At 34.4% G+C, this 24,965-nt stretch overlaps 1 protein-coding gene across 13 annotated transcripts in view; it reads left to right on the top strand.

The window, feature by feature from the left end:
• The window catches only part of LRRC7 (leucine rich repeat containing 7), a 566,189-nt gene that overhangs the window by 306,178 nt on the left and 235,046 nt on the right, over positions 1–24,965 (top strand). For 4 of the 13 annotated variants that reach the window (XM_032297107.1, XM_032297108.1, XM_032297106.1 and 1 more), the window contains one exon: positions 16,807–23,963. The exons of the other annotated variants lie outside the window; for them this stretch is intronic. In XM_032297107.1, the coding sequence (XP_032152998.1) occupies positions 16,807–16,813 (7 nt within the window). In that variant the 3' untranslated portion in view covers positions 16,814–23,963. Of the gene's footprint in view, positions 1–16,806; positions 23,964–24,965 lie in introns of those variants that run through there. 13 annotated transcript variants of the gene reach the window in all.

Here is a 24,965-nt window from a genome sequence, read left to right as displayed (position 1 = left end):
GAGAAAAAAAAAAAAAACTAATAAATGATAAATATTATGTTCCACTGTTTGAAAGAATGATTATTTGATTTGTAATTATCTAAAGTTATAAAATAGGCCATATTTTACTGGAATTCTGTTCTACTTGAGTGCTTTCTTGTTTTGTTTTGTTTTTTTGAGACGAGGTCTTGCTCTGTCGCCAGGCTGAAGTGAGTTGCACAATCTCGGCTTACTGCAACCTCCACTTCCTGGGTTCAAGTGATTCTCCTTCCTCAGCCTCCCTAGTAGCTGAGACCACAGCCACATGCACCAACGCACCCAGCTAGTCTTTATATTTTTAGTAGAAACAGGGTTTTACCATATTGGCCAGGATGATCTTGATCTCCTGACCTTGTGATCCATCCTCCTCAGCCTCCCAAAGTGCTAGGATTACAGGCCACCAAGCCCAGCCTCTACTTGAGTTCTTAATAAGAAATTAGGACATTCCATTTGTTCCTCTTTTTTTTTTTTTTTTTTGAGACAGAGTCTCACTCTGTCACCCAGGCTAGAGTACAATGGCATGGTCTCGGCTCACTGCAACCTCTGCCTCCCAGGTTCAAGCAATTCTCCCACCTCAGCCTCCTGAGTACCTGGGACTACAGGCACATGCCACAACACCCAGCTAATTTTTGTAATTTTAGTAGAAACAGGGTTTCACTATGTTGACCAGACTGGTCTTGAACTCCTGACCTCGTGATCTGGCGGCCTCAGCCTCCCACAGTGCTCCTCAGCCTCATGATTACAGGCATGAGCCACCACACCCAGCTCATTTGTTCCTCTTAAATAATTTTAAATAATTTCTGATAGAAAAGTTTGCATTTGAAATAAGTTTTAGACTGTTGCAGCAAGAAACATGTTGAAAGAGCCTAATCCAAAATCAAGGCAGAGCTAAACTCAGCAAATTGTAGGAGAAAATGGATGAGAAATATAAATTCAGCTGCTTTAGGGAAGTGGATTGCTTTTTCTTTTCATAATAACAATGAGAAATCTGAAATCCTTGCTTCAGTCGTAATTCAGTCACTTATATAAACATTTTGTAGTGTTTATATTAAATATAATGATTAGCATTCAATATTGGTTCATAAGTAAAATTTACTACCTTGTAAAGCCTGGCAGATATTTCATTGATAAAGTTTTGAATAGATGATACAGAGTCCCATTAAATTCTGATTATGTTTGTTAGTCCCAGTTTATCCACAGAATCAGCATTAAATAAGTAAATCAGCATAGTTCATAACTGTGGCCTGTTTTTCAGTTGAGATCCTTGAATATAATTGAAACAAGGATAATTAATTTATCTAAAATTTCTTTTATTGTTTTTTGTCATATTTTTCCATCTGTAGTTTCAAACAGAAATGCACACTGATTCTTCACCCTTGTATTACTGAACAAATAAGATGAAACAGGAACATGGGACCAGGTACAGGGGTTGGTCTGTAATCCCAGCGCTTTGGGAGGCTGAGGTGGGAAGATCACTTGAGGCCAGGAGTTTGAGACTAGCCTGGGCAACATAGTAAGATCCCATCTCTATGAAAAAATTTAAAACTTAGCCAAGCCTTGTGATATGTGCCTGTGGTCCTAGCTCTTTGGGAGGTGGAGGCAGCAGGATGGCTTTAGCCCAGGAGATCAAGGCTGCAATAAGCCAAGATTATACCACTGCACTCCAGCCTGGTCAGCAGAGCAGGACCCTGTGCCTAAATCTAAAGAGAGAGAGAGAAGCAGGAATATGAATTCTTTTGATAATCATAAACTATTTTTAGACCAACTTACTTAGGGTAACCTGATGCAATAGGAATCCAGATATCTTTATACTCTCATATAGAATGAAGTTATTACTTGAAAATTATGTAGTAAAAATGAGTATTCCTTTGGGGGGAAAAACAGCTATTAGATGGGCTGTTCCAACGGTTTAATAGCAAAATAAAAAGTATTAAAATCTAATGCAAATTTCAAAAATATGCCATCATTTTAAAAAATCAACAATTCTATTGGTGATTTTTTTAAGTTTACAAAATAAAATCTGGATTCATTTTCCTTAACTTAGCCTTTGGTTCCCTGCCTTTAGCAGAAACATCACGGAGGGGACTTGGGCTTTAGAGTGGGGCAAACATGAATCCAAATTTCTTTTTCACCTCTTAGTATTTTCATACCTTAGAGCAGGGCATTTAGCCTTTCTAATATGTATCATGTATTTAGGCATTATATGTAATGTGATATGTGTATTATACCCAATAGTATCTTGTACATGGTTGATGCATGATAAATGGAAGTGGTTGTTAAGTTTGCAGAGGGAAAGAGCAAAAAAGAAGCCAAGAGAAGCTTCTCAGAGGTACTCATTAGTGTAGCAGTCCTTGCTTAAGATAAACATAAATCCAGAGAGAAAGGGGCCATTCAGGCTACACCAATATTAGCATACTAGAAAGTCTCTTTCTCTTTTTTCCTTTCTTGTTTCTCTTTATCCTTTCATCCTTTGAGTTGGGAATTTTGGCAGGACCTTTGGATTCAAGGTTTGCCATTTCTGACCTTGCTTTGCCTGCTTTACTTCACAGTGGCAGTTACATAGTGGAATCCAGATGACAGTGCCCAGGAAGTCAAAATATTTATATCAGAATCAACTCTTCCTATCCACTAAATTATGAGTCATAAGACATTTGCTCTAAAATGTCTGTGGTGCTAGTGCTTATTTTGCATTTCCTGAGTTATCTGACCTCTAGTTCTCAAGGAATGGTTCTTTACATCCTTTTATTTATCTTGGTAACCTCCTCAATGCCTAGCATCTTGTCTCTAGAGACAAAGCAGGTCACTACATGATGATAAAAGGGTCAATTCAACAAGAAGATGTAACAGTTGCAAATATATATGCATTCAACATCAAAGCACCTATGTACATAAAGCAAATATTGGCAGATCTGAAAGGAGCAATTGACAGCAATACAGTAAATTTCACTCTTAACCCAGGTAACTGATCAGGAAATGAATGTCACTATTCATCAACAAAAATAAATTCTCCTGCCTCCTCGTCCCAAAAACATTTGCATTGATCTAGAACCAAATCTGCTGCTTCATATACAACTCATAATATTGCAATATTTTTGCTGAGTGTGACTCAATCTGGATATCATCTGTGTGGATGAGGATTATACTAAGAAATGCATTAGAATTTAGAGTTTTTATATTTTTCAGCAAGTAGAATGAACACTAATTTAAATATGTCTCAGTTTGCAGTCAGTAAGTATATGCATCATGATTCCTGAAGTTTATTCAACAACTTTTCTACCACATTAGTTTGGCATCACACAGCTATATAGTAGGCTTACTTTATACTTTATTACCTTATTACATTTATTTATGATCCCAAAATCCAATATACTGTTGACAGACAGCTAATTGGAATATTCTGTCTTCCTTTGTCAAGTAGTAAAGGTTTTTATTATTAGTTGATCCAAGAGATTTTATTCTCTTTTATTTTGCTCTGATGGCAATTAGTATTAATGGATTCCAATATATATTTAAGTCTATTTCTTTTGACAAGTGTAAAGTAATCGCTTTAGGGAAGCTTTTCTTTAGTTAAATTGTAAAAATTTAAACGTCATCCTTTGTCTACCTTTCTTTAAGGATAATGCTTTTGTTAAGAGCTAACAAAGTTGAGTAAGAAAGAAAGAATTAAAAATAGTCAAAAAGTTCCTTTAAATGACAGTATGATGTGTTCATTTTGACCCATTTTAAAACCAACAGGAAAACTTTCCTAGAAAGCCTACTCAAATTAATTAGTTTAGGTTTTAATAATGTGTGTTAATATTTGGAGAAATTATATTAATCTTTTGTATTAGTAAATTAAATTGAACTAAGTCATGTGATTTACATTGAATATATCTATTTCTACTACAACCAACTTATGAGGTCAATTCTCTTTTTTTTTTTCTAGTGGTTTCCTAAATTCACAAAATTTAATTTACCATTCTATTCCTATTGTATTTTTCTTTGTTTTGCACACATCAATACTCTGATCATGGTTTTTGTTTTTATTTGTTGTTTTTTAAACTTCAAAAAGTTTACTACTAGCTGAAACACACATTCTTTGTTGAATTCTGTTTTCCTAAAGAGTCAGTTGGCATTGTATTTTTGGTTTGAATCATTTTTTTCCATGTTGTTTGGAGAATCTCTTCATCTCATCATTTTTCAGTGCTTTATACCTGCCAGACACTAGACTAAGGTACTTTATATGTATTAATATTTTAAATTCACATAGCATCATTATAATATAGATACTATTATCAGCTCCCATTTTGAAGATGAGGAAATTAAGACATAAGGAGACTGAGTAACTTAACCAATATTGTACAACCCTTAAAGGTGGATTAGAGGTTCAAAGACAGATCTGTCTTACTTATAAATCTGAGTAGAAATAATGATAAGTGACAGTTATACTCTTTGCTAACCGTATGGCCATACTATGTACATTTAGCAGATCTGAGGACTAATATATACTAAAATGAATAAGAGAATTTTGTAAGCTGGTTGGAAATAAAATGCATAGATGAATATCAATAGTTTTTTTCATTCTAGGAAAAAAGCATTGATGAAAGAAACTGAAATATTCCATTCTCTAGAGCAACAAAGCCTATGTAATATTTTTAAATAAGTTTAACAAGAAAAGCATATGCTTATTAAATGGAACTATAAATTCTTACTGAATGACATAAAACAAGATTTGAGTAAGTGAAAAGACAGATCACTTCTTATAAGGATAGATTTAATATTATAAAAGTGTTATCTCTTCCCAAATTATTCACTAATGAAGTTAAATATTTGTCTAGCCAACTTTCCTTCGAATTCTAAAGGCTTTTAATTAAGTGAAAAAGTCTTAGAGTTTATATGAGAAAAAATTAATTATAGGTTATATATTTGGGTCACTTGAGGCTGAGGTCATGGAGAGAAGTAAGTGGAAGAGTATAAGGAAGAGAAGGAAAACACGCTCATGTTATAAATACAATTGTAAAAATTAAAACTATCATGAAAAAGCATATATGAAATAATTACCATTATAAATTTATGAAAGTGACATTTTGATTTTATGTATATACAAAGCATTTTCAAATAGAAAAGTTGAAAAGGACTGTCATTTAATTATTTCAATTGCTATTGGTAATTTATGAATTTTTGCATCCTCATCCACCACATCTTCAACAATGTTCATATTTTTCTAGATAATATTCACAGATAGTGTTCTTTAGTTGAATTCAGCAAATGGTATTCTTAAAGAATTCAGCAGACACAACTTAATATGACCTTGTGTCAACATATTGATTTAGAAAAATGAGAGTGTTAATGAAAAATCTTGCAGTGGTGACTAAAGAATCTCAAATACTTCTTAATGGACTTTGACTCCTAAAGAGTAACAGATTCAATCTACACATTTTGAGTCCTGCTGAACATGACAAGCAATTTAACAAGTCCAGCCTACAGAGACATAGGACATAACAACTACATAAATTAGACCACAGAGGAGTAACCTCACAAATAGGTCTGATAAAAGTTGAGTTCATCCAAGGAGGTAGAAAAACAAGTTCAAGGATATCTGCTAGGGAATAAAGTGTTAAGCTGGGCCATAGAAGTGAAACAGAAGGCAGGATCCAGCTGTCCATAGAAGTATCCATCTAGGACAGCCATGATAGAAATAGCTAATGGAGAATCTTAATTCGAAACCAGAGGCTCTTTGCTTTATGCCTTGTACCCTGCAGTGTCTGTGTAGGGCGGAGCTGAAAATCATAGGTGTTCTTGCAGTTCAGAGACAAGTGCTTGTCAGGCCCTGCCCACACTTCATAAAATCAGTTGCTACCATGTAGCTCTCTGGTACTTTTTAAAAGTTATCTGAAAAACGGGTAGGTTTATCAGGTCAAATTACTTATAATTGTGTCTTCTCTGTTGAGATGGTACTTCAGATCCACGGTAGTTGTGTCTGGGTAGCGCGGCAGTCTCTGGCTTGTGTATACACAAAGAGCACTGTCTAGCTTGGATGGTTTATCAGCACACCACCTTTCAAAATGAACCACAGAAGTATCCCTGGTAAAGAAGACTAATCATACCCTTTTCATTTATACCATAAAGGGAACCATCGAAGGCCCAAGATAATATTGAAAAATATTTGCAGTAAACTACACAACTCTGAACCAGACCCTCAAGTCTAGGTTGAACATAGAAAACTCGTAGTGTGTTCTTATAGATGGCATATAGATTATTATGATGGGCAAAAATAATGGGTAGGATCTTAAAAGAATCAGGCTTCTTTCAACAGAAATGAAGCTTTTTATAATAAAATCAAAAATTAAAACTGAGTATTTTCACCGATCATTATAGGGAGGGACACAGTAAAAGACCCCAGATATTCAGACTTCTGCCTGGAAATAATTAGTCCTGACCAAAGCCTATCAAGAACTAATAGTCATGTTACCTTTGAATGTCCACTTTAACAGAAAATTCTGAGCCATCAGAACAGAGTCTACTGGCCCTGAATAGCTGCAAGTATTGGGAAGATTTTCAGCAAATATAGTCAACTATAGATATTGCCAGTTAAGGAGCTTCACCTGGAGAACATTATTGTAATAATCTTTTAGAATCATGGTTCATACCTTTTCTGTTCTGAGAAAGAAGGTATATTTTGGAGGTGAATTATCATCCATGTATTTCAATGCATCACAGGTACCTTAAAGTCAACAGTTTCAGTATTGAATTCATCATTTACATCACTATCTGTACTTTTTCCAGTATCTCTAAGTTCAGTTAATAGAAATAACATTTTTTAGATCCTGTGAATCATCTTAGGCCTATTTCTTACTCCCACATCTGATCAGTCAACAAGTTCTGTCAAATCTGTCTATTTCACTTATTCATTTCCTTCTGTCTGGAACTCTTTGCCCCCAGAGGCTGACTCTTTTTTTATCATTTCAATCTCAAATCAAATGTCACTTGCTGCAAAAGGTCTTTGATGACCCTCCAATCTAAAGTAGCCATTCTGACCCCAGGCATATTCCAAAAACTCTATTTTAATTTCTATATAACACTGGTTACTATTACAAATTCTCTTATTTATTACTTGTCTCTCCCATTTTAAAAACTTGTCCTTGAGAACAGGAATCTTGCCTAGCTTGTTTATCTCTGTATCCTCAATGCCTAATATTCTGCCCAGTGCATAGTTTACATTAATGGGTTGCACTTTTTAAATTCATTCATTAGTGCATTCATTCAACAAATACACTTATTAGGCACTTCTATTCCCGGCATTGCATTAGGTATAGAAAATATGGTAATGGGCAAAAGTAAAACCTATCTTTGTCCTCATGTAGTTTACATTTAATCAGAGAGACGGACATTAACGTAATAACTACATAAATCAATGTAATGTTACAAATATGAGTAATTACTCTTTTCTCTTAATCTCTATTGCCATTGTATCCATTCAGGTTATCATTATCTTGTGCCTCAACCATTAAAATCTTCTATTTTAATAGAGAAATCAACTATTTCTCTGCCTCCACTCTGTCACACTCCACTTTGTTTTCCAAAGCTAAAATGCAAATTCAATGTCACTTTCCCCCTTAAAAATCTTAATAACTTCAATGACATTCAAGAAAATGTTTCTACACTCCCTAAGATAATGGCCCTTCATGACCTGCCTATCATCCGTCTCTCTTTCCTCTCCTCATGCTGTATGCTTCAGTCACCCTGAATTTCACTCTTATTTTGGGGCCTTTGTATATATCGTTCCTTCTGCCTGTTACATCTTTTTCTACTCCTTGATTAGCTTATTTACTTATCCTTTATGACTCAATGAAGATAAGCTCTTTCAGAAAGCCTTTTCTGGACCCACTCAAACTGGCTCTGCCATCCCTCTTATGTGCTCTCTTAGCAAAAAGAAAAAAAAGGAAAAAAACCTCATTGTGCTCGAATTGTTTATTTACTTGCTTATTTACTTGCTTATGGGAACTCATAGATAGAAATATGAATTTATTTTATATGTCTGTCTCCATTGCCTAGAGCAGTAGCAAGTATGTAGAATGAATGGAAGGACAGTTGGGTGAATGGACAGGTGGATGAAGGAATTTGCTTGATAAAACTAAAAACAAAAGTCAATAACGATATTCAACAACACAGCTTCAAACATAAACTACAAAAATGTGTGTGAAAAAAGCATATTGACTAGAACAGAAGGCTAGTGAAGCCCATTTGGATGTTTCAAATACTGTGACAGTCCACACTCAGTAGTTTGGTCACTAAATTTATTTCATGTTTGTTAATGTTAAGAAGAGAACCTCAACTATCCATAACCCTGTGTTTGAAGTGTCAGAAGATAGGGCAATATGGCAATTACATTAGCAGACTAAAAGATAATTTGCAATACTTCTACCAGTGATGACACACTGATTAAAACAGAGTATCCACATTCTCTAGTCTTCAATAAGGAACTTTGTAACTGAAGAAGAAAATGCATGGTTATAATTTATTTTTCACTGGGTATAAGGAATTTCTAACAGATGAAGGCAATATCCTATCATGTGGTAAGAAATGCTGAATGTTTAGGCCAGTAAATAAAGTGTAATGCTGGCTGAGACTTACTATGGAAACTAGGAATATATGACAACCATTGCTGTCCTAGGAAAACAATGACTATTATTTCAAGGGAAGAGGAGCATGAGGGCACAAAGATCACTGGTCCTTGAAAAAGTCTCAGCATCTGTTTGCCATCAGAAAGTCGTTTGCTGCCATTAGTTATTAGGGACAGAATGAATATATAACAAAAGCATAAAAGTAAGGTGACTGGCTATTTCACCTGAGAACATCGCAGTGGAGGGGAACTACTTCCACCCTACCCCCAACAAACCTAGAGAAAACAACTTTCTTTGCTTTAAAAGAGTAACTTAAGCACCAGGGTATGTGCCTATATATCAGCAATGGTTCCAGTAGAGGCTTCAGTTGACCAGATGGTCAGTACAACATCTGCACAACATGCAGACAGTATTCATTTAAAATGTATCCTGTTTCAGGCACTCAACTGCATGATGCCAAACTATCAGAAAAAAAGAGCTACGGGTAGCTGATAAGAATAGAGCTAAAGTGAACTGTTGAAGTGTCAACACTAATAGGTACCAGATTCTTACAGCTAAGAAACTAAAGCCCTTGAGAGCGTCAGAATAAGCAAGCCACTGAAGACAGTTCCTTTTATGTAAGTGTCAAAGAGATACAGAGCTACTGAACTCCAGTCACCTCTGGAGTGCCCTGGCAACGAGCCTGTGGCCAGGATAACCTCAGATCCATCAGCAGTAATTCAGTGAAAACAGAGATCCCTAGGTATCTCTGCCAAATGGGAAATAACATTTTGAGGAGATAAAAAGTTTGGAAAGAAATAGTTAACTATGTCTGAAGGTATTTGTAACTTTCAATAGTGGATCAGTTACCACTTGTCAAGATGACACATTCTCAAATGGCAAAAGAGTAAAAACCCAAGATAACTTCAACACAATGCTTTTGCTTTAGTGTATTATTATTTTAACACTCAAATGTTGGAAGCGAAGAGCCCAGGAGGGTGAGTCTTCTAATGACAAAGGTTTGTTGTGCCTGTCTATTTTAAAATCACTAAATCTGAAAAGAAACAATAATAGATGGTGAAATTAAAAGAAAGTGGATTCTTCTTACTTTATCTCCACTAAGGCTAAAAGCTCTTTATGGGAGCCGTGGTTTTGGAAGGAGACAGAGTTGTTGTGTCAGAGGTGGAAGAGGAGTAGGGTCTGCAAGTGGAGCATCAAACTGGAGAAAAAGTGGAGAACCAGCAAGCTTGGTGACAAAAGGGTACATCCTTTAACCCTCCCAAAGTCAACTTAAAGGATTTTTGGAAGTTGGAATCTGATGGCATTCAGACTTTTCAGGCATGGACCTCCTGATTCCAAGGGCTATTTATCATTTTCTATTCCTAATCTTCTTGGTATAATTCTGCCCTAAATAAGAAGATATTTATATACCATAAAATGAAAGCTTCAGAACATTCTTAAACGGCATAATGATAAAAATCATAACAATAACCATTCCTCATAGTGGTGTTATTCAAAGCAAAGTTCCTTCTCAATCAGCCTCAAAATTAATTCGTTAGCACTGAATGTCAATTCTGCATTAGTGCTCCTTTGGTAATGATTACTTACTGCCAAGGCTCCATTAAATTTCCAGTTAGAAATGATGAATGTGTACTTCTATTTATTACTGCTTGTGATCTTATAAGTTATTTTTAGAATAATAATATTTTAGCAATGTATCTTGTTTTTCCAACATTTGTTAATCAACTAAGCCTTGAAAAGTATACATATATATATATATATATATATATGCACATACATACATATAAAGCCCACAGTAGGAGTAAAATGTCATATTTCTTCAGACTCTTTGAAACACTGGAATAAATTAACTAGCAAAGTCTCTACTGCAGAGAACTTTATGACATTATCATACACCTCCATGTCAAAGGAATTTAGAAATGTAAAAAAAAATAGTTTTTATTTTGGTTCTGATTATCATTTTATTACAAGTTCTTTATTCTTTAGTATCCTCTCTCTTTTAATATCTTCCTACATTGACCTTATAGTGTAGATATTACCAACATAGATATTTAGACATATTATAGATTTTTAATTTTATAGATTTTTCTTTCAAGTTTCCAATATTGGAATAGATTCAGGTACACAGACTCATAAGTAATGATCACAATATAGTTTTCTTAGAAGCACTTATGTGAAAGAGAAAACTCAGGCTGATTCCCTCAGATGTTTGTGAGAAAGTTTGAATAACATTATATACAAGACACCTAGTACAGAGCCATACCAAAGGATTGGAACTTGGTTTTGAAGGATCCAATGATCCGCTGAAGAACATTAAGCCAGGAGTGACATGAAGAGGCTTGTATTTTTCAGAGGTAATGAACAGTTATGAAGCAAATCTGAGGAAGGTGGAATTGAGAAGTTTAAAGACAAAAGGATGGGGTAAGAGGCCATTTCAATAGCCTGGAAATTATGAGAACCAATTTAAATCAATGGCAGTGGAATAGAGGTTGCAGGAAAAGAGAAATCAAGGATAACACATTAGTTGTAAACTCGGAAGACTCGGTGCTTGGTGCTTGGGTGAATTATTATGCTATAAACAGATACAAAAAGTTTGGAGAAAATTGGAGGGATGGACAGGTACTAGATTAAAATAATGAGTTTCATTTTGAACATATTAAGTTTTAGTGAAATGCGCTGGTGAAGAGGTCCAAGAGATACACAGATCCAGAGACCAGAGAGAAGTCTGGGGTTAGAGATATGAGAATCATACCATACTACTTACTATTTTTTGCCCAGGACAATCAACAACATCTTTTGAATTTCTGGTTATAGAAAAATAATTAGATTTATTGAAGTAAGCCAACATGGTAAAATATATTATGATGCCATTAAAATTAGTTTTAATGATGGGATAATGCTCAAAGGATAATATCAAATAAAATGAAAAAAAACAGAATGCAAAATTTTATACAATAAAATCTCTATTGTTTAAATAAAACGGGCCTTAAAAAGCTGGAAGGATAATCATTAAACAGTTATAATGCTCACATTAGGGTTAAGAGTTTACAGTAATTTTTCTTTTTTTTTCTATGTATCAATATTTTACAAGTTTACTGTGTGCATTTCTTCAAAGTCATTTTAGGGTAAGAATAGGCTCCTAGAAAGATATTGATTAAGCTGAGTCTAAAAACTGATAGAGTTCAGCCAGATGAAGAGGGCGGTGGTACCAGAGGTACAAAGTTGAGGAATACAGTGTGTACTTGGAACTGTAAGCAGTTAAGTGTTGGTGAAGTATAGCGTGATGGCAGAGAGTTGTCAGAGAGGAAGCTAAATAGGGAGGTATGGTCACACTGTGGGGGTTTGCTACATTAAAATTGCATCCTATGTGCTCTGGGGAGCTCTTGAAGAAATACACATACAGGCAAGTATTCATTTGCTAGGGCTCCCATAGTAAAGTGCCACAGACTTGTTGGCCTAAACAATAGAAATTTATCTTCTTACAGTTCTGAAGGCCAATATCAAGGTGTTAGCAAGGTTGGTTTCTTCTGAAGGCGCTCTCCTTGGCTTGCAAATGGCCAGCTTCTCCCCATGTCTTTACATGGTGTTCTCTCTGTATATCTATATCTTAATCTCTGTTTTTATAAAGATATCACTCATGTTGAATTAGGATTCACCCTAGCGACTTCATTTTTCGTTAAATACTGCTTTAAATACCCTATCTTCATATAGTCTTTCTGAGGCACTGGGAATTGAGATTTCAACCTACAAATTTTGAGGGAACACAATTCAGCCCACAGTAGGGAATGATGTGGTTAAATTTCATTTGGGAATCATATGGAGTTTTGAGGAAGGGGAGATAAATTAACAAGTTATTGTAATAATCCAGGCAAAGTCCAGATTATTTTCTAGAAAAATCTGAACTGTTTGTTAACAGAGATGGGGAAAAATGGACCAATTACTGAAATATTTAGGAAATAAAATTGGCACAGAATTAAGGTTACTTGGATGTTAGAAATAAGAGGGAGAAGCCTAATCTAAGTCTCCAGATTTATGATTTGAATGACCCAGTAGACGGTGATGTCATCAATGAAAGTTAAATCCAAAGTAAAAAAATCCAAAGGAAGAAGGTGGTTCAGAGGGGAAATGATGAATTCAGTTTGAGAAATCCAAATAGAGTTACTTGAAATACAGTTAGACAAAGGACTCTGAAGCACAAAGACAGATAATGGGCTGGAAGCCTAGATTTTGTCTTTATTATTCTCATATGTTATCGGAAACTATGGGAGCACATTCTCACATACTGAATGATAAGAACAATACAATTAAAAGAAGAGAAAACCATCATTTATGGGACAGGCAGAGAACAAGCCTTTGAAAGAGACAATAAAGTGTGTGGTGAAGCAGGAAAGGCACTTGTCATAGAATCTAAGAGAGTAGAGAGCTTTGATGTAGGGAATAATCAATAGTGAAAGACAGCAAAGAGATCCCAAAAGTAAATATTGAGAAATGTTAGCTGGATTTGAAATCAGAAGGATTTTTGGACATTTATACCTAATAACAATTCCTTATGCTTTTATGTGCTAGACAACGGATAAGGCATGGTATGTGTATATTTCATTTTGAGACTCATTACAATAGATTGAGGAAAGTGTCATTATGTCCATTTTACAGATTGCAAAGATTATAGCTCAAGACAGTCAAATACCTTGCCTAAGTTCAGCCTCAGGACAGCAGATGTAAGAGTTCATTCTAGCTTTCATCTTACGTTACCAAAGCAGGTGTGATAAGTGGAGGGGCTCAAAATTTAGAGAGCAGTGGGGCAATGAATGTATGGTTGGTGAGGAAGTAAGATAGACTGCCCTTTTCAGCAGAGGAGAAAGTTTACTACATTGCCTACACCCAGTAGGTGCTCAATAAATTTTAGTTCGGTGAACCAGAAGTAAATGTTAACTTGTGCTAGCTATCAGGTTTACATGCTAGGCATGGAAGAGGAGGTAATAGAGGTGTTGAGTGCACACAGCCCAAGATTAAGGAGCCAGCAGTGGAGAGAATAATGCCAAAGAAGAAAGTGAAAATTTAGCAAGCCAGGTCCTTCCTAGAAGAGGTTGTTGAGCCTGGTGTCAAGTATACCAATAAGAATTTTACTTTCTTTATCTACTTGAGTAGATAAAGAAACACTTATCTTTGAGACTGAATAAAAAAGAGTGAGGAATAGAAATAAGTGTATAGGGACAAATGGCAAATTGTTTCATCTCCCAACAATCCCCTCCATATTAAGCTCCCTTATGAAAAAAAAAAAAAAAAAAAAAAATTTCACCATCCCGAATTCGTTATTTTTTTTTTAAGTTTTAATGAATGTATACATGCAATTCCTGATGCCTAGAGTTCCTTATCTCTTTTTGTATAGTAAACACTTATGGAAAAATAAAGACCCAAATTACAGGTTAGCTCTTAAAACTATTTCTTGAATTCTGCAAGCAGATTCTATCACTCCCTCCCTTTTCCGCTTCTTACAGCACTCACTCCCTCTTCTGTAGAGTCTTGGAAGCTGTAGAAAACCATGCTTCCATTTTTTATTAGGTTTTTTGAAACACTTTAACATATCAACAAAATATTTGAAAATGTTATAAGGTAAATTTTAGAGCAAGCACATTTTAAAAGTGGACTTTGCTTGAACACAATAGCGTTTATTTAGCTCAAACTTTTATATGCCAAAAATTATTTGGTGTAAATTTTCTTAATGGTTAGCTAAAGACTACTCTAGCAGATGACTGCATTTTGTAATAAAAACATATTCTTAATTCATTGACTTTTATTAATGTTATACTGCAAATGATGCATAAATTGGGAGAATTTGTACAATGTATTTAAAGAATAAAATGTTGCCTGCCATTATAAAGATTTATGTATTGATCACCTTCATGTTTAAAGAAAATGATGTGTACTTATGCCCTATCTTCAAAGCCAAATTGTATGCTGTAATACCTTAAGCTTTCAACTGGTGTTAAATTTTGGCTGGTTCAATAGTGGGCTGAGAATATTGATTGCTATATTACTGTTCTGTTAGACAATTTTATTTTTGAATAATCTATATGCCTTATGAGAAAATCAAATGATACGGCAGAGAGATCTGAGAGAAAACACTAAGATTTAATTGTTTTAAGTTTGGCAAGATCAAGTTGCACATTTCAGAATCATCCAAAAATGCACAGAATGCATAATTATGTTCAACTTGAGTTTGAATTTCAGCTATGGAGCATGATGATCCATGTGTAATTTATAAAATATAGTTGACTATTTAAAACATAAAAATATAATATCCTTTGTAATATTTTATACATGCTGTTATTTTCCTTATATCAGCAAAATAAGAATGTGAACTTTATAAACATACATAGAGTTAAGATAATCATGTGAAATAGCTATATCAATCTGTAAACACCACTTTAAATGACTATTAAATATTTCATCCAAAAATAAATACATAAAACCCAACTTATAGCAAAATCTTTAAGACAACATTTTCTCACAAAGAATCTGTTTATGTATTGCTTGTCAATTAAACATTGAAGATAAGTAATTCTTGTTCAAATAGTCTATGTACATTCCCAGTGTACCTATTATATACATGAAGTTGTTCAACCTTTAGAGCATTTGCCAAATTTTTCTAATGTAAGTAATAATTATACGAATTTGAGAACTATACTTCTTACATTCAACTGTGAAAATATTTTTAAGATTCATGTGCACTAATTTCAGTTGTATATAAAAATACTGTAATGAAACATTATATTTTCATTTTTTCATGGAAAATATATGTCTTTTTATTGGAGCAAAAAGAAATTTCTAATGCAGCTAATATATTCAATCATCATTTAATATTCTGTGTAGCCATAATTACATTTGTCTGAGCATATCCAACTTTTAAATTAGTACACGTTGGTAAAATTGTAGCATTTGATTAGTTTGAATAAAATGTAGCACATAAAAAAGTGTAAGCAAAATATATGTAAGTCATTAATTGAAATGTGATTGGTGGCTTTTCCAGAAGAAGTGGGGAGAAAATTAAAGTAGAGTAATAGCACGGTTAATTGATTCAGGATGGTTCCTGCTGAAAAATTATGTTCAATAAGAATCTGTCATGATTTATGATCATTTGTCACTCTACAGTATATCAAATATAATGGATTAAAGTACATAAGCTGTAAAAGTGACTGTTATAAAAATACCAATTTCTTAAATTATAAAGGTGGTTACTTAAATGATTTAATTCCAAATAGCCATAATTTATTAATTTGAGCTATTGCTGTTTCTAGAGATGATATTTTTATAAATGATTTTGTACTTATATATACATTTATCATTCTGCATTCAAGTCAATGCTTTTTAAAATTTCCTCTCAAGATCCAAATTACACACATTTTTATTAAAACATGGAGATGCCTGGCAAAAGTTGCCATTTAAATATTTAATAGGAAAAAAATGGGAAGAATAATTATTTGTTTACAACCCAAAACATTATTTCAATCAAAATTATTTTAATGTAATAAAATGTGTTCTTCAAAGTATGTTCATTTACATACACCTCTCTCACTGGTGTCTTTCAGTGATGTTTTCTCATATGAAATCTTTCTCTAACACTATGGAGATTAAAATAATTTATCTTAATATGATTTGAGCTGCTATACTGAAGAAGAATATTTCGTAGAAGAGAAAGTCATAAATGTTGTCATTTTCAGAGAGTGTCGAGGACATTAAAATTCATAGTAAAATTTCAATGTGTCCATTTCTATTATGCCTTAAACAGTGTGCATCAATCATGCTTGTTATCACAGAGAGTTACTGGAAATGAGTAGACCTTGGAAGTGATAGTGTAAGCAAGTTATTTTCATGACAATGGCTTATCACCTGATAATCATCATATTAAAGTTTTGCTTGCTCCTTTCAGGGGGTATGCATGTTTTTTGTCATCTAGTCCAATTCCACTCTGAGTTTAATTTTCTATTTTATCTAACATTTTTCCTAATCCTAGAGCTATGCCTCTTTACAAAAATGTTATTTAAAACCTATTTCTATGGAATTACATTAAAACAAGTAAACTTTCCATCTCCCTGTACTGTAAACCAATTGGTAATTATTTTAGTCACCTTCTGCATTAGGAGTTCCATCTTTTGGGCATTGAAATTGATTTTTTTCATCTTAGCATCTGAAGATCCAGAGTGTGCCCCTTGCCCAATCGCCTGAGACTATACAGTGACACCTACAACAGAGGATGTGGAGGGAGCAGCTTTTCGGGCACCAGAAATGGCAGCATCAGGAGCATCAGCACGAATAGACTTTGTAGAGGTAGTTCTCCCAAACTATATTACGAAACCAAACATTTTTGGTGCGCTACCTGCTGATGGGGGCTGCCTTCTTACTGCGTAGTATATACAAAATGTTTGGTCGTTGTTAAAGTTTAACAGTGATATTTCTAATAGAGAGAGACCTGGGTTTTTTTTTCCAAGTATGTTCAGTTGCCATAACTTTCAATGAATATGAAATTGTATCATCTCAGAAAACATTAATACCCATATTTTTATCTAATTGATTTCAATATTTGTTATGTTAAGGTGCTGTTGTGTATAATTTTTGTATATTTTTTAAATGGATCAAACTAAGTCATTTAGAAGTCAGCCTAATGCAGTAAATAAGATAATTTCTCTAGTTTGTGCAGTTCTTCAGAGACTAAATATAATTGCCTCATTTTTCTGTCATACTCCTTGATGATGTTCCATTGTGGACTTATTTTGCAAAGTTCCCAGATGGACCAAGTCAAAACATGAAATGCTGGTGATTTATTTTATGTATCCTTTCATCTTATGTAATTTAATGTGAAACAGTTATTTTGTAGCTCTAAAATACATTTGTTAATTAACCATACTGGCTTTTTTGTGCAGTTCAATGGCTTATAGCATTTCAATTTGCATACAAAATGAGTCTCTGTAATAATATTTTTGCTAAATAAATAACATTCAACATAATGAGTGCATTTGCTTTTAACCTTTTATACACTTAATTTAAAAGTAGCATATATTTCCTATTAATATTTTGAAAAGCTTGAAATTCAACATACAAAGGTCACCATCTTGCTGATGCCTAATGCAGTACAGCAAATTTATTCTTCATCCCATATTAACTCCTTTTGGAACAAGGCAAAATACAAATAGTTTATAATTATTTTGTTGGAGCTTGATTAAATACAGTTCAAAGATTCTTTTTATAAAACAAGTATAAGCAGGATACATTGAGCTTACTGGCTTTTCCTATTGTTTTGCTTCTGTTTCATTTTACTGTCTAGGAAATAAACATATTTTTTGTAAAACCTATGTTATGGAGCTAAAATGTACTTTCTTGAGTATTCCTATTCTGTTTTATCAATTTCAATAATATGAAACATATAAAATATAAAACTGTCTTAGAATGCATAGCCCTTTGTATAAAACATATATCTGAAAGTAAATGTTGATTTTTTGTTAAAATTGTGTAGATGCTGATTTTTCCATGAATACTTATGAAGATCTATATGTAAAAATTTAAGTCTACTTATTGTGTTTGTACAACCTTCTTTTTAGCTGTGTGTACTATATGCTTATTGACTTCTGTCATTTTCACATATATTGCATATATCTCTCAAAAACTAAAAGGTATATTGCTATTCTAAAAACACAAAACTTCAATTCCTGATATTGCTTTAGAATCAGTTATACTGTCTTAGTGTAGTTTTATAATGTCTTCTTATGAATTCTCAGTGCCCTTCAAATGCCACCAATTTATTTAGCTTTCCGAAATTTATTTTAGAGATTACTTCAAAAGAGATTACTTAAAACATTCTGTAGAAAGTAGCTTTGAAGATTAAAGAAACATTGCTGTTTTGACTTTATGATGTTCTAAGTAAGAAACTGGACTTTTCATTATTAAAGCTTAAAAGTCTTATACAGCAGCAATAAAAGTCTACATCGTGCTCAGACTGTTGGATAATTATTTTGTTGACATAACCTTACTGCAGTAAACCATGTTGCCTTTCTGGTCTTGATAATGTATAACTGAAAACTTATATGTGTAGCAAAAAGGAAACATTTCTTAATGAAAAAAATTAACCAGTAAATGGAATAGCTGTTATAAAAGCCAAAATGTTTTAAAACTTAATCAGCAGAAGTGATTATAAAAGGTTAAAATAAATACAATTGAATATAAGACGTGATTTATTTTTGCCCACTGTCCATGTTATATGTCTTGGTTAGTGCTCCAACAATCATAAGTGATTGTAAATTCATTCACAATACTTATGTGACTCTAATCTTTTATTCTGAGAGGAATCATGCATACCAACTTAAGAAAATATTGACTGTGTTTATTTGTAAATTTTCATAGATTTTCAGCCTCAATATACACTTTAAAAAAAGGTAAAAATGAATTGTGTTTATATGCATTTATTGTTATTGAAATAATTTTATTGAAAATATACGCTATTGATTATACATTCATGAATTGTAGGATATGCTTATTAAATCAGAATTTAGCTAAACATATTCAATTAAAAAACAACAACAACAAAAGACCCTTTAGAAGAAAGCGGTACAATATGTGGTTACCCATTCCTCAAGATACAAATACCATACAGCCCTTTCCTCCATAATATTAGACTACTCTCAGGAACCTGGGGCATGATGTGAACGCTACACTGTATTACCTTTCATCATTTTATTGGCATCTCATGAAGAGGAGTCAGTTGTTATGCCTTTTAGGAGTGCCTCAGAGAATAGTAATACATATTTACATATTCCTGTATGTTTCTCAGAAGTTACTGGTTTCTGGAGCTTCATTAAGAATTTTTCTACATGTACTCTACCAGCCTATTTTTTGTTCATATCAAACTTTGCCAATTAAGCTTCCTGCTATTTTGTCTTATCTTTTTAATCAAATCAACTTTTCTTGAGCCAAAACTGACAGATCTAAATTTTGTCGCCAAAAATTATGATTATTTTATCAATTTTTTAAAGGAAGGAACATTAGGCATAGTCAGTTTTATTTTGTGTCACTTCTTTCTGCCACTAGCAATTAATATAAGTTGAATAAAGACTGATGATCTATATTTATTCATTGGCATAAAAAAAACTATTACCAGGGCAAAAATATAGCATGTGGAGGTCTAGTATAGTAAAAATAATAATTTCAGAACAAATGGGTTTAGAACAGCATAAGAGTGTGGAAACTACATATTGCTCAAATCTCAATGAGGTAAAAATCTTGTATTAAACTAGTAATTCCTCCAACCCTCACACACGTACAACTTCCTTTGATTTCAGCTGTGTTTTATGTATGTATACAACATCTAAAATCCAAATTCTTCATTACCTCTTGTGCTTGGGCAAATTTTAGAGAAAATGCAAATCTTTAATTCAATCCAGTTCAATAAACATTTATTGAGGACTGACTGTGTCAAGCACAGGGATTAACACTAGAGATGCCCATACAAAGAGCCCCTGCTGTTCAGCAGCTTAAGGTCTCATAAGGAATAGAGACAAGTGAAGCATTACATGCAGTACAGCATAGTACATAGAATTATGGAGATGTGATGAAGGCCCAGAAACAGTACAGAGAAGTTCTGTTTCTTAGTCCTATCTGTAAAGGTGATTCCAGGTGAAGCCGAAGGAATCTTTCGAACCATAAATCGGAATTTTAAAATGGGCAAAGGAGAATGAGTGTTGCTCACAGAGGAAACCCCATGTCACAAAGGGTTGAATATGTAAAATAGAAAGCATGAGGAAGGAGTAACCATGAGGTAGACAGAGGAAAAACTGTGAAGGGGCTCTTATGCCATGATTGGACTTTATTTTATGGGCAATAGGTTTTGATGAAATGGTTTTAAGTAGAGGAATGACAAGTTAGATCTGTGAGTGATGGGATAAAATTGGTTACATAAGAAATCATGCTGTCCTTGGTAAGAAGGCATAAAACAAAGGCCACTCTGGGCCAAGTGTAGTGGTATACACCTATAATCCCAGTGCTTTAAGAGGCCAAGGCAGGAGGATCACTTGAGTTTAAGAGTTTGAGGCTACAGTAAGCTATGATCATACCGCTGCAATCCAGCCTGGGCAACAGAACAGGACGCTGTCTCTAAAGCTGCTTGGACAATTCTTTTTTCAAAAATCAGCTTTACTGAGATGTGTGAAGTACATAACATAAAACTAATTCATTTTAAGTATACAATTCAATTTTTTTTGTAGATTTACAGAGAAGTGTAATTATCACAATTCAATTTTGCTCATTTCTATTACCCTCTGCCCAAATCCCTCCTGCTTATTCACAGTTAATCCTCATTCTAATCTCATTTCCTACCCTAGCCCCAGGTGACTACTATACTGCTTTCTGTCTTTATAAATTTTCCTTTTCTGAACATATAAGTGGAATTATTCATGGAGTCATCTTTTGTGTCTGGTTCCTTTCACTGAGCATAATGCTTTCAAGGTTTCTGCCAGATTATCATTAGACAAATAAAATAGACATATTTTACTCCTAAAGAGACTATGAAACTGGGAAAATAAGACATGTGATAAGAAGGTGGTGTGAGCCTATCAGAGGAGTAGAGGTGGCAAGAGATTGAGGGACCAAGATAGTGAGGGCAGGGTGGCAGGAAAAAAGAATCTGTTGGAGAAGAAGACTCAGAAGTGCACAGTTATGTGAAAATAGAAGAAAACGTGTTGGATATTTTAGTAAAATTGGCTGAAGACTAAAGATTTGAACTGTATAGCCTCCCTACTTCAGAGATTTAAAATAAGTATTTGTAAAGATTGGACTTCCCGTTTGTGGTTACCACTGCATTCTAGATACTAGAGGTATCACAAGCTTTGTTAGTTTCTTTGGAGAAGTCACTTCTCCAAAGAATGCTTACCTTAGATAAAAAACAAGAATACACTTAAATCATGACAGATTGACATCTGCAGTCAAAATATAAAAGGGCAAAAGTGCATCTAGAACAAGCTGTGTTATCTTTGAAAAGCCAATGGGGAGCCAACGGGACATTGTGATATTCACAGTGAGATTGAAATTACAGCTTTTTTTGAAGAATGCAATACTGATTTAAGGATACTTGTTCAGATGAAGAAACAGACTTGTGTAGCATGATGAAGCCACTCAAGTCATAAAAATTTTTAAAAAGGCTACTGGCAAATTTTCTGAGTCTATATTCAAGATCCACTCTACTAACTAAGAATGGCTCCCTTGCTGATTTGACTGTTACTGTAGGACTGAAGATAAAGCAAATTTTGGAGTTCTTTGTGTGATCTACTAGTTACTAGAAAAATCACAGGTTTACAGTGCAGCTAATGGGATAAACAGACTCTGATTTTAGGGCAGTGAAGACATTCTGCATAATGGATAATGATGCTATATAAATAAAAGAACAAGCTGTGTGCGATACATATTTACTCTGATATATATTTATATTCATAAATATATATTTTAAAGATGTGTATGTGCATATATATATTTATATGTACACATAATTGTATGTATAGTGTACATTTGATGGGTTGGGAGAAATGTGTAAAAGCATCTATAATCCATCCATGATGGATACACGTCATTACACATCTGTCCCAACCCATCACATGTACACCAAGAGTGAACCTTAATGTAAACTGTGGACTTTGGGTGACTATGATATGTAGATGTAGTTTGTCAGTTGAAACAGTGTATCACTCAGGTGGGAATCACACAGTACAGAAAGCTCTGCATGTGTTGGGTTGGAGAGTGTATGAGAAATCTCTGTGCTTTTCTCTCAATTTTGCTGTAAACCTAAAACTGCTTTAAAAAAAAAAAAAAAAAACTGCACACTGGACAGAATATGCCTGCCTCTTAGTTGTTACTAGGAAGGGACAAACAGAAAAACAAAGAAGCCACTAAGTAGGAAATCTGAAAATCTCCAGGCCTAATGTCATGACTGGCCTCAGGCCAAGAGCTATCTGATGAGTGAAATTGGAGCCTCAGAAGACAGGACCAACGATGGTTTCTGAGAGCCTGCTGAAAGGACCCTCTCTCCAGAAGCACATTTGCAAACCCCTAGGAGTGGGAAGTGGTCCTGCCAAGCACGGTTCCTATAGGGACACAGTGGTCTGTTGTGGCCTCAATATGAATGAGAGATTTCTCAGCGCTGGTTAGAAATACTGCAGAACCACCGGGCAGAATGGTGCATGCCTGTAGTCCCAGCTACCTAAGAGGCTGAGGCAGGAGGATTTCTTGAGCCCAGGAGTTCTAGGCAGTAGTGCGTTATGCTGATCAGGTGGCAACACTAAGTTTGGTGTCAATATGGTGACCATCCTGGAGCGAGGGCCCACTAGGTTTCTAAGGAGGGGTGAACCAGCTCAGGTTGGAAACAGAGCATATGGTCAAAACTCCCATACTGAACAGAAATTCTCGGGAACAATCCCAGGTTAAGGACTGCAGATTCATATCCTAGGCCACGGAGTCAGGATCCCTTGCCTTGGTCAAGGTGGACAGGACAAACCTGGAATCCTGAAGGTTGGTCTTGTTTGCTTCTGTTAAAGTAATAAGAAGCTATAAAACTGACTCTATTCTTTAAAAGAGAGGAGGTTAACTACTAAAGCAAATGTGTTTTAATTACAGGAAGTTGGTATTTCTCTGGCAAATACTCCGAGACACTGGAGAAGTGTTTGCATACTCTGAGCAGGGGAGAAAAAGAAGCAAATTAAAATGGATGAGATAAAATGGAGATTTTTGAATTTTTCCTTCCTCCTTGCCCACTTTGTTCTCTGCCTCCACTTTCTGAGAGAAGAAAAGACAACAGTCACTGTAAGATGCCCTCAAATAAAAGTCAAAGGAGGAGAATTAGTCTGCTTTGTGGACTCCATGTGGGAGCTGGAGGTGAGGGGACATCAGGAGCTCTCACTGTAGGAATTTAGCACTCAGCAAGGGGATAATCAGGGCAGAAGATGGGGTAGATGTGATGTCAGGAAAGAGAGTTCCTTGAATAGGAGAATAAGGTTTTCCTAGGAGTTTTGGTATGCTATGCAGTAGGATAGAAAATATCAATAAAAACTGCTGTGAGCCAAGTTCATAGATCCCTTTCAATGTTGAAAACAGCCTCAGGACAGAAATTGCCATTTGGGATCTATGTTTCTCTAAGTAGTCTTTATGAAAGCATCATAGGAATGAATTCAAAGGACAGGGAGACCAGTTGCTGTAATCGGGACAAAAGAAGGAAAGCATAGTAATAGGGATGAAGAAAAGTAAACTGAATTGAGAGACATTTTTGGAAATGAAATTCAAATAGTGTAGCTTATTCTTGACATATGTAAGGAAAAAAATGCCGAAAGTTGACAAAATCAAACTGCTTCTAGATTGTTCCTTAAATCAGGGCTTTACTCTGCGGCTTTATGATTTAATTTGAAAAGGATTTCCCAGAAAAAAAAAGACACAGCCATTTTCAAAGCAACTAACAACAAATTGCAAAGCCAGAATAATGCATCTTGCATTTATAACTGTTTTTGATTGACTTATAAATCTGCTTCCCTTTATTAGTTAGACTAAGATTCCGTCCAAATTTCAATGCGTCTTTGAAGATTTCCCTGGATCCCCAAACATGTGCACATGGGACTAGGGATTATAAAATTTCTAAAATGTTATCACATCATATGATAATTAGTTGTTTGAAGGTTTGCGTCCTTGAGCTCTTTGAAAGCGGGACTGTGTCTTATTCATCATTTTATCTCCACTGGATAGAAAAGTGCTTTGTCCAAACTTACATTTGTTAAATGAATAGAGGAGATATGGCAGTCAGAGAAAATGCAATCTGCTGAGTGTCAGAAGGACTATTATATGCAATAAAAACAACAAAATTAAAATGTCTAAAATCAGTCCCCGTATCTATTCATAAAAGTACGAAACTATTTCCAATATCATTCCTATCAATATTTTCAGTGAAACCAACATGTGTATGTGCTATCAGTTCTAATCATGCTACTAGAACATTGTTGAGTTTGAAATTGTTACCATCATTCAACTAATACATGTACAGCTGTCACTTCCATTTGAATTATTATGACACCAAAAGCTCAGGCAACAAAAGAAAAAATAAACAAATGAGACTAAATCAAACTAAAACTCTTTTTACACAGCAAAGGAAACAGTCAACAAAATAAAAAGGAGGCTGGGCATGGTGGCTCACACCTATGATCTCAGAGCTTTAGGAGGCCAAGGCAGAAAAATAACTTGAGACCAGGAGTTCAAAACTAATCTGGGCAACATAGTAAGACCCCCATCTCTACAAAAAAAATAAAATTAACCATGAGTGGTAGTACA

Source organism: Sapajus apella, unplaced genomic scaffold, assembly GCF_009761245.1.
Source record: "Sapajus apella isolate SASKATOON/1434 unplaced genomic scaffold, GSC_monkey_1.0 scaffold36, whole genome shotgun sequence".
Taxonomy (NCBI): domain Eukaryota; kingdom Metazoa; phylum Chordata; class Mammalia; order Primates; family Cebidae; genus Sapajus; species Sapajus apella.
This window is presented reverse-complemented; position numbering and strand designations above follow the sequence as displayed.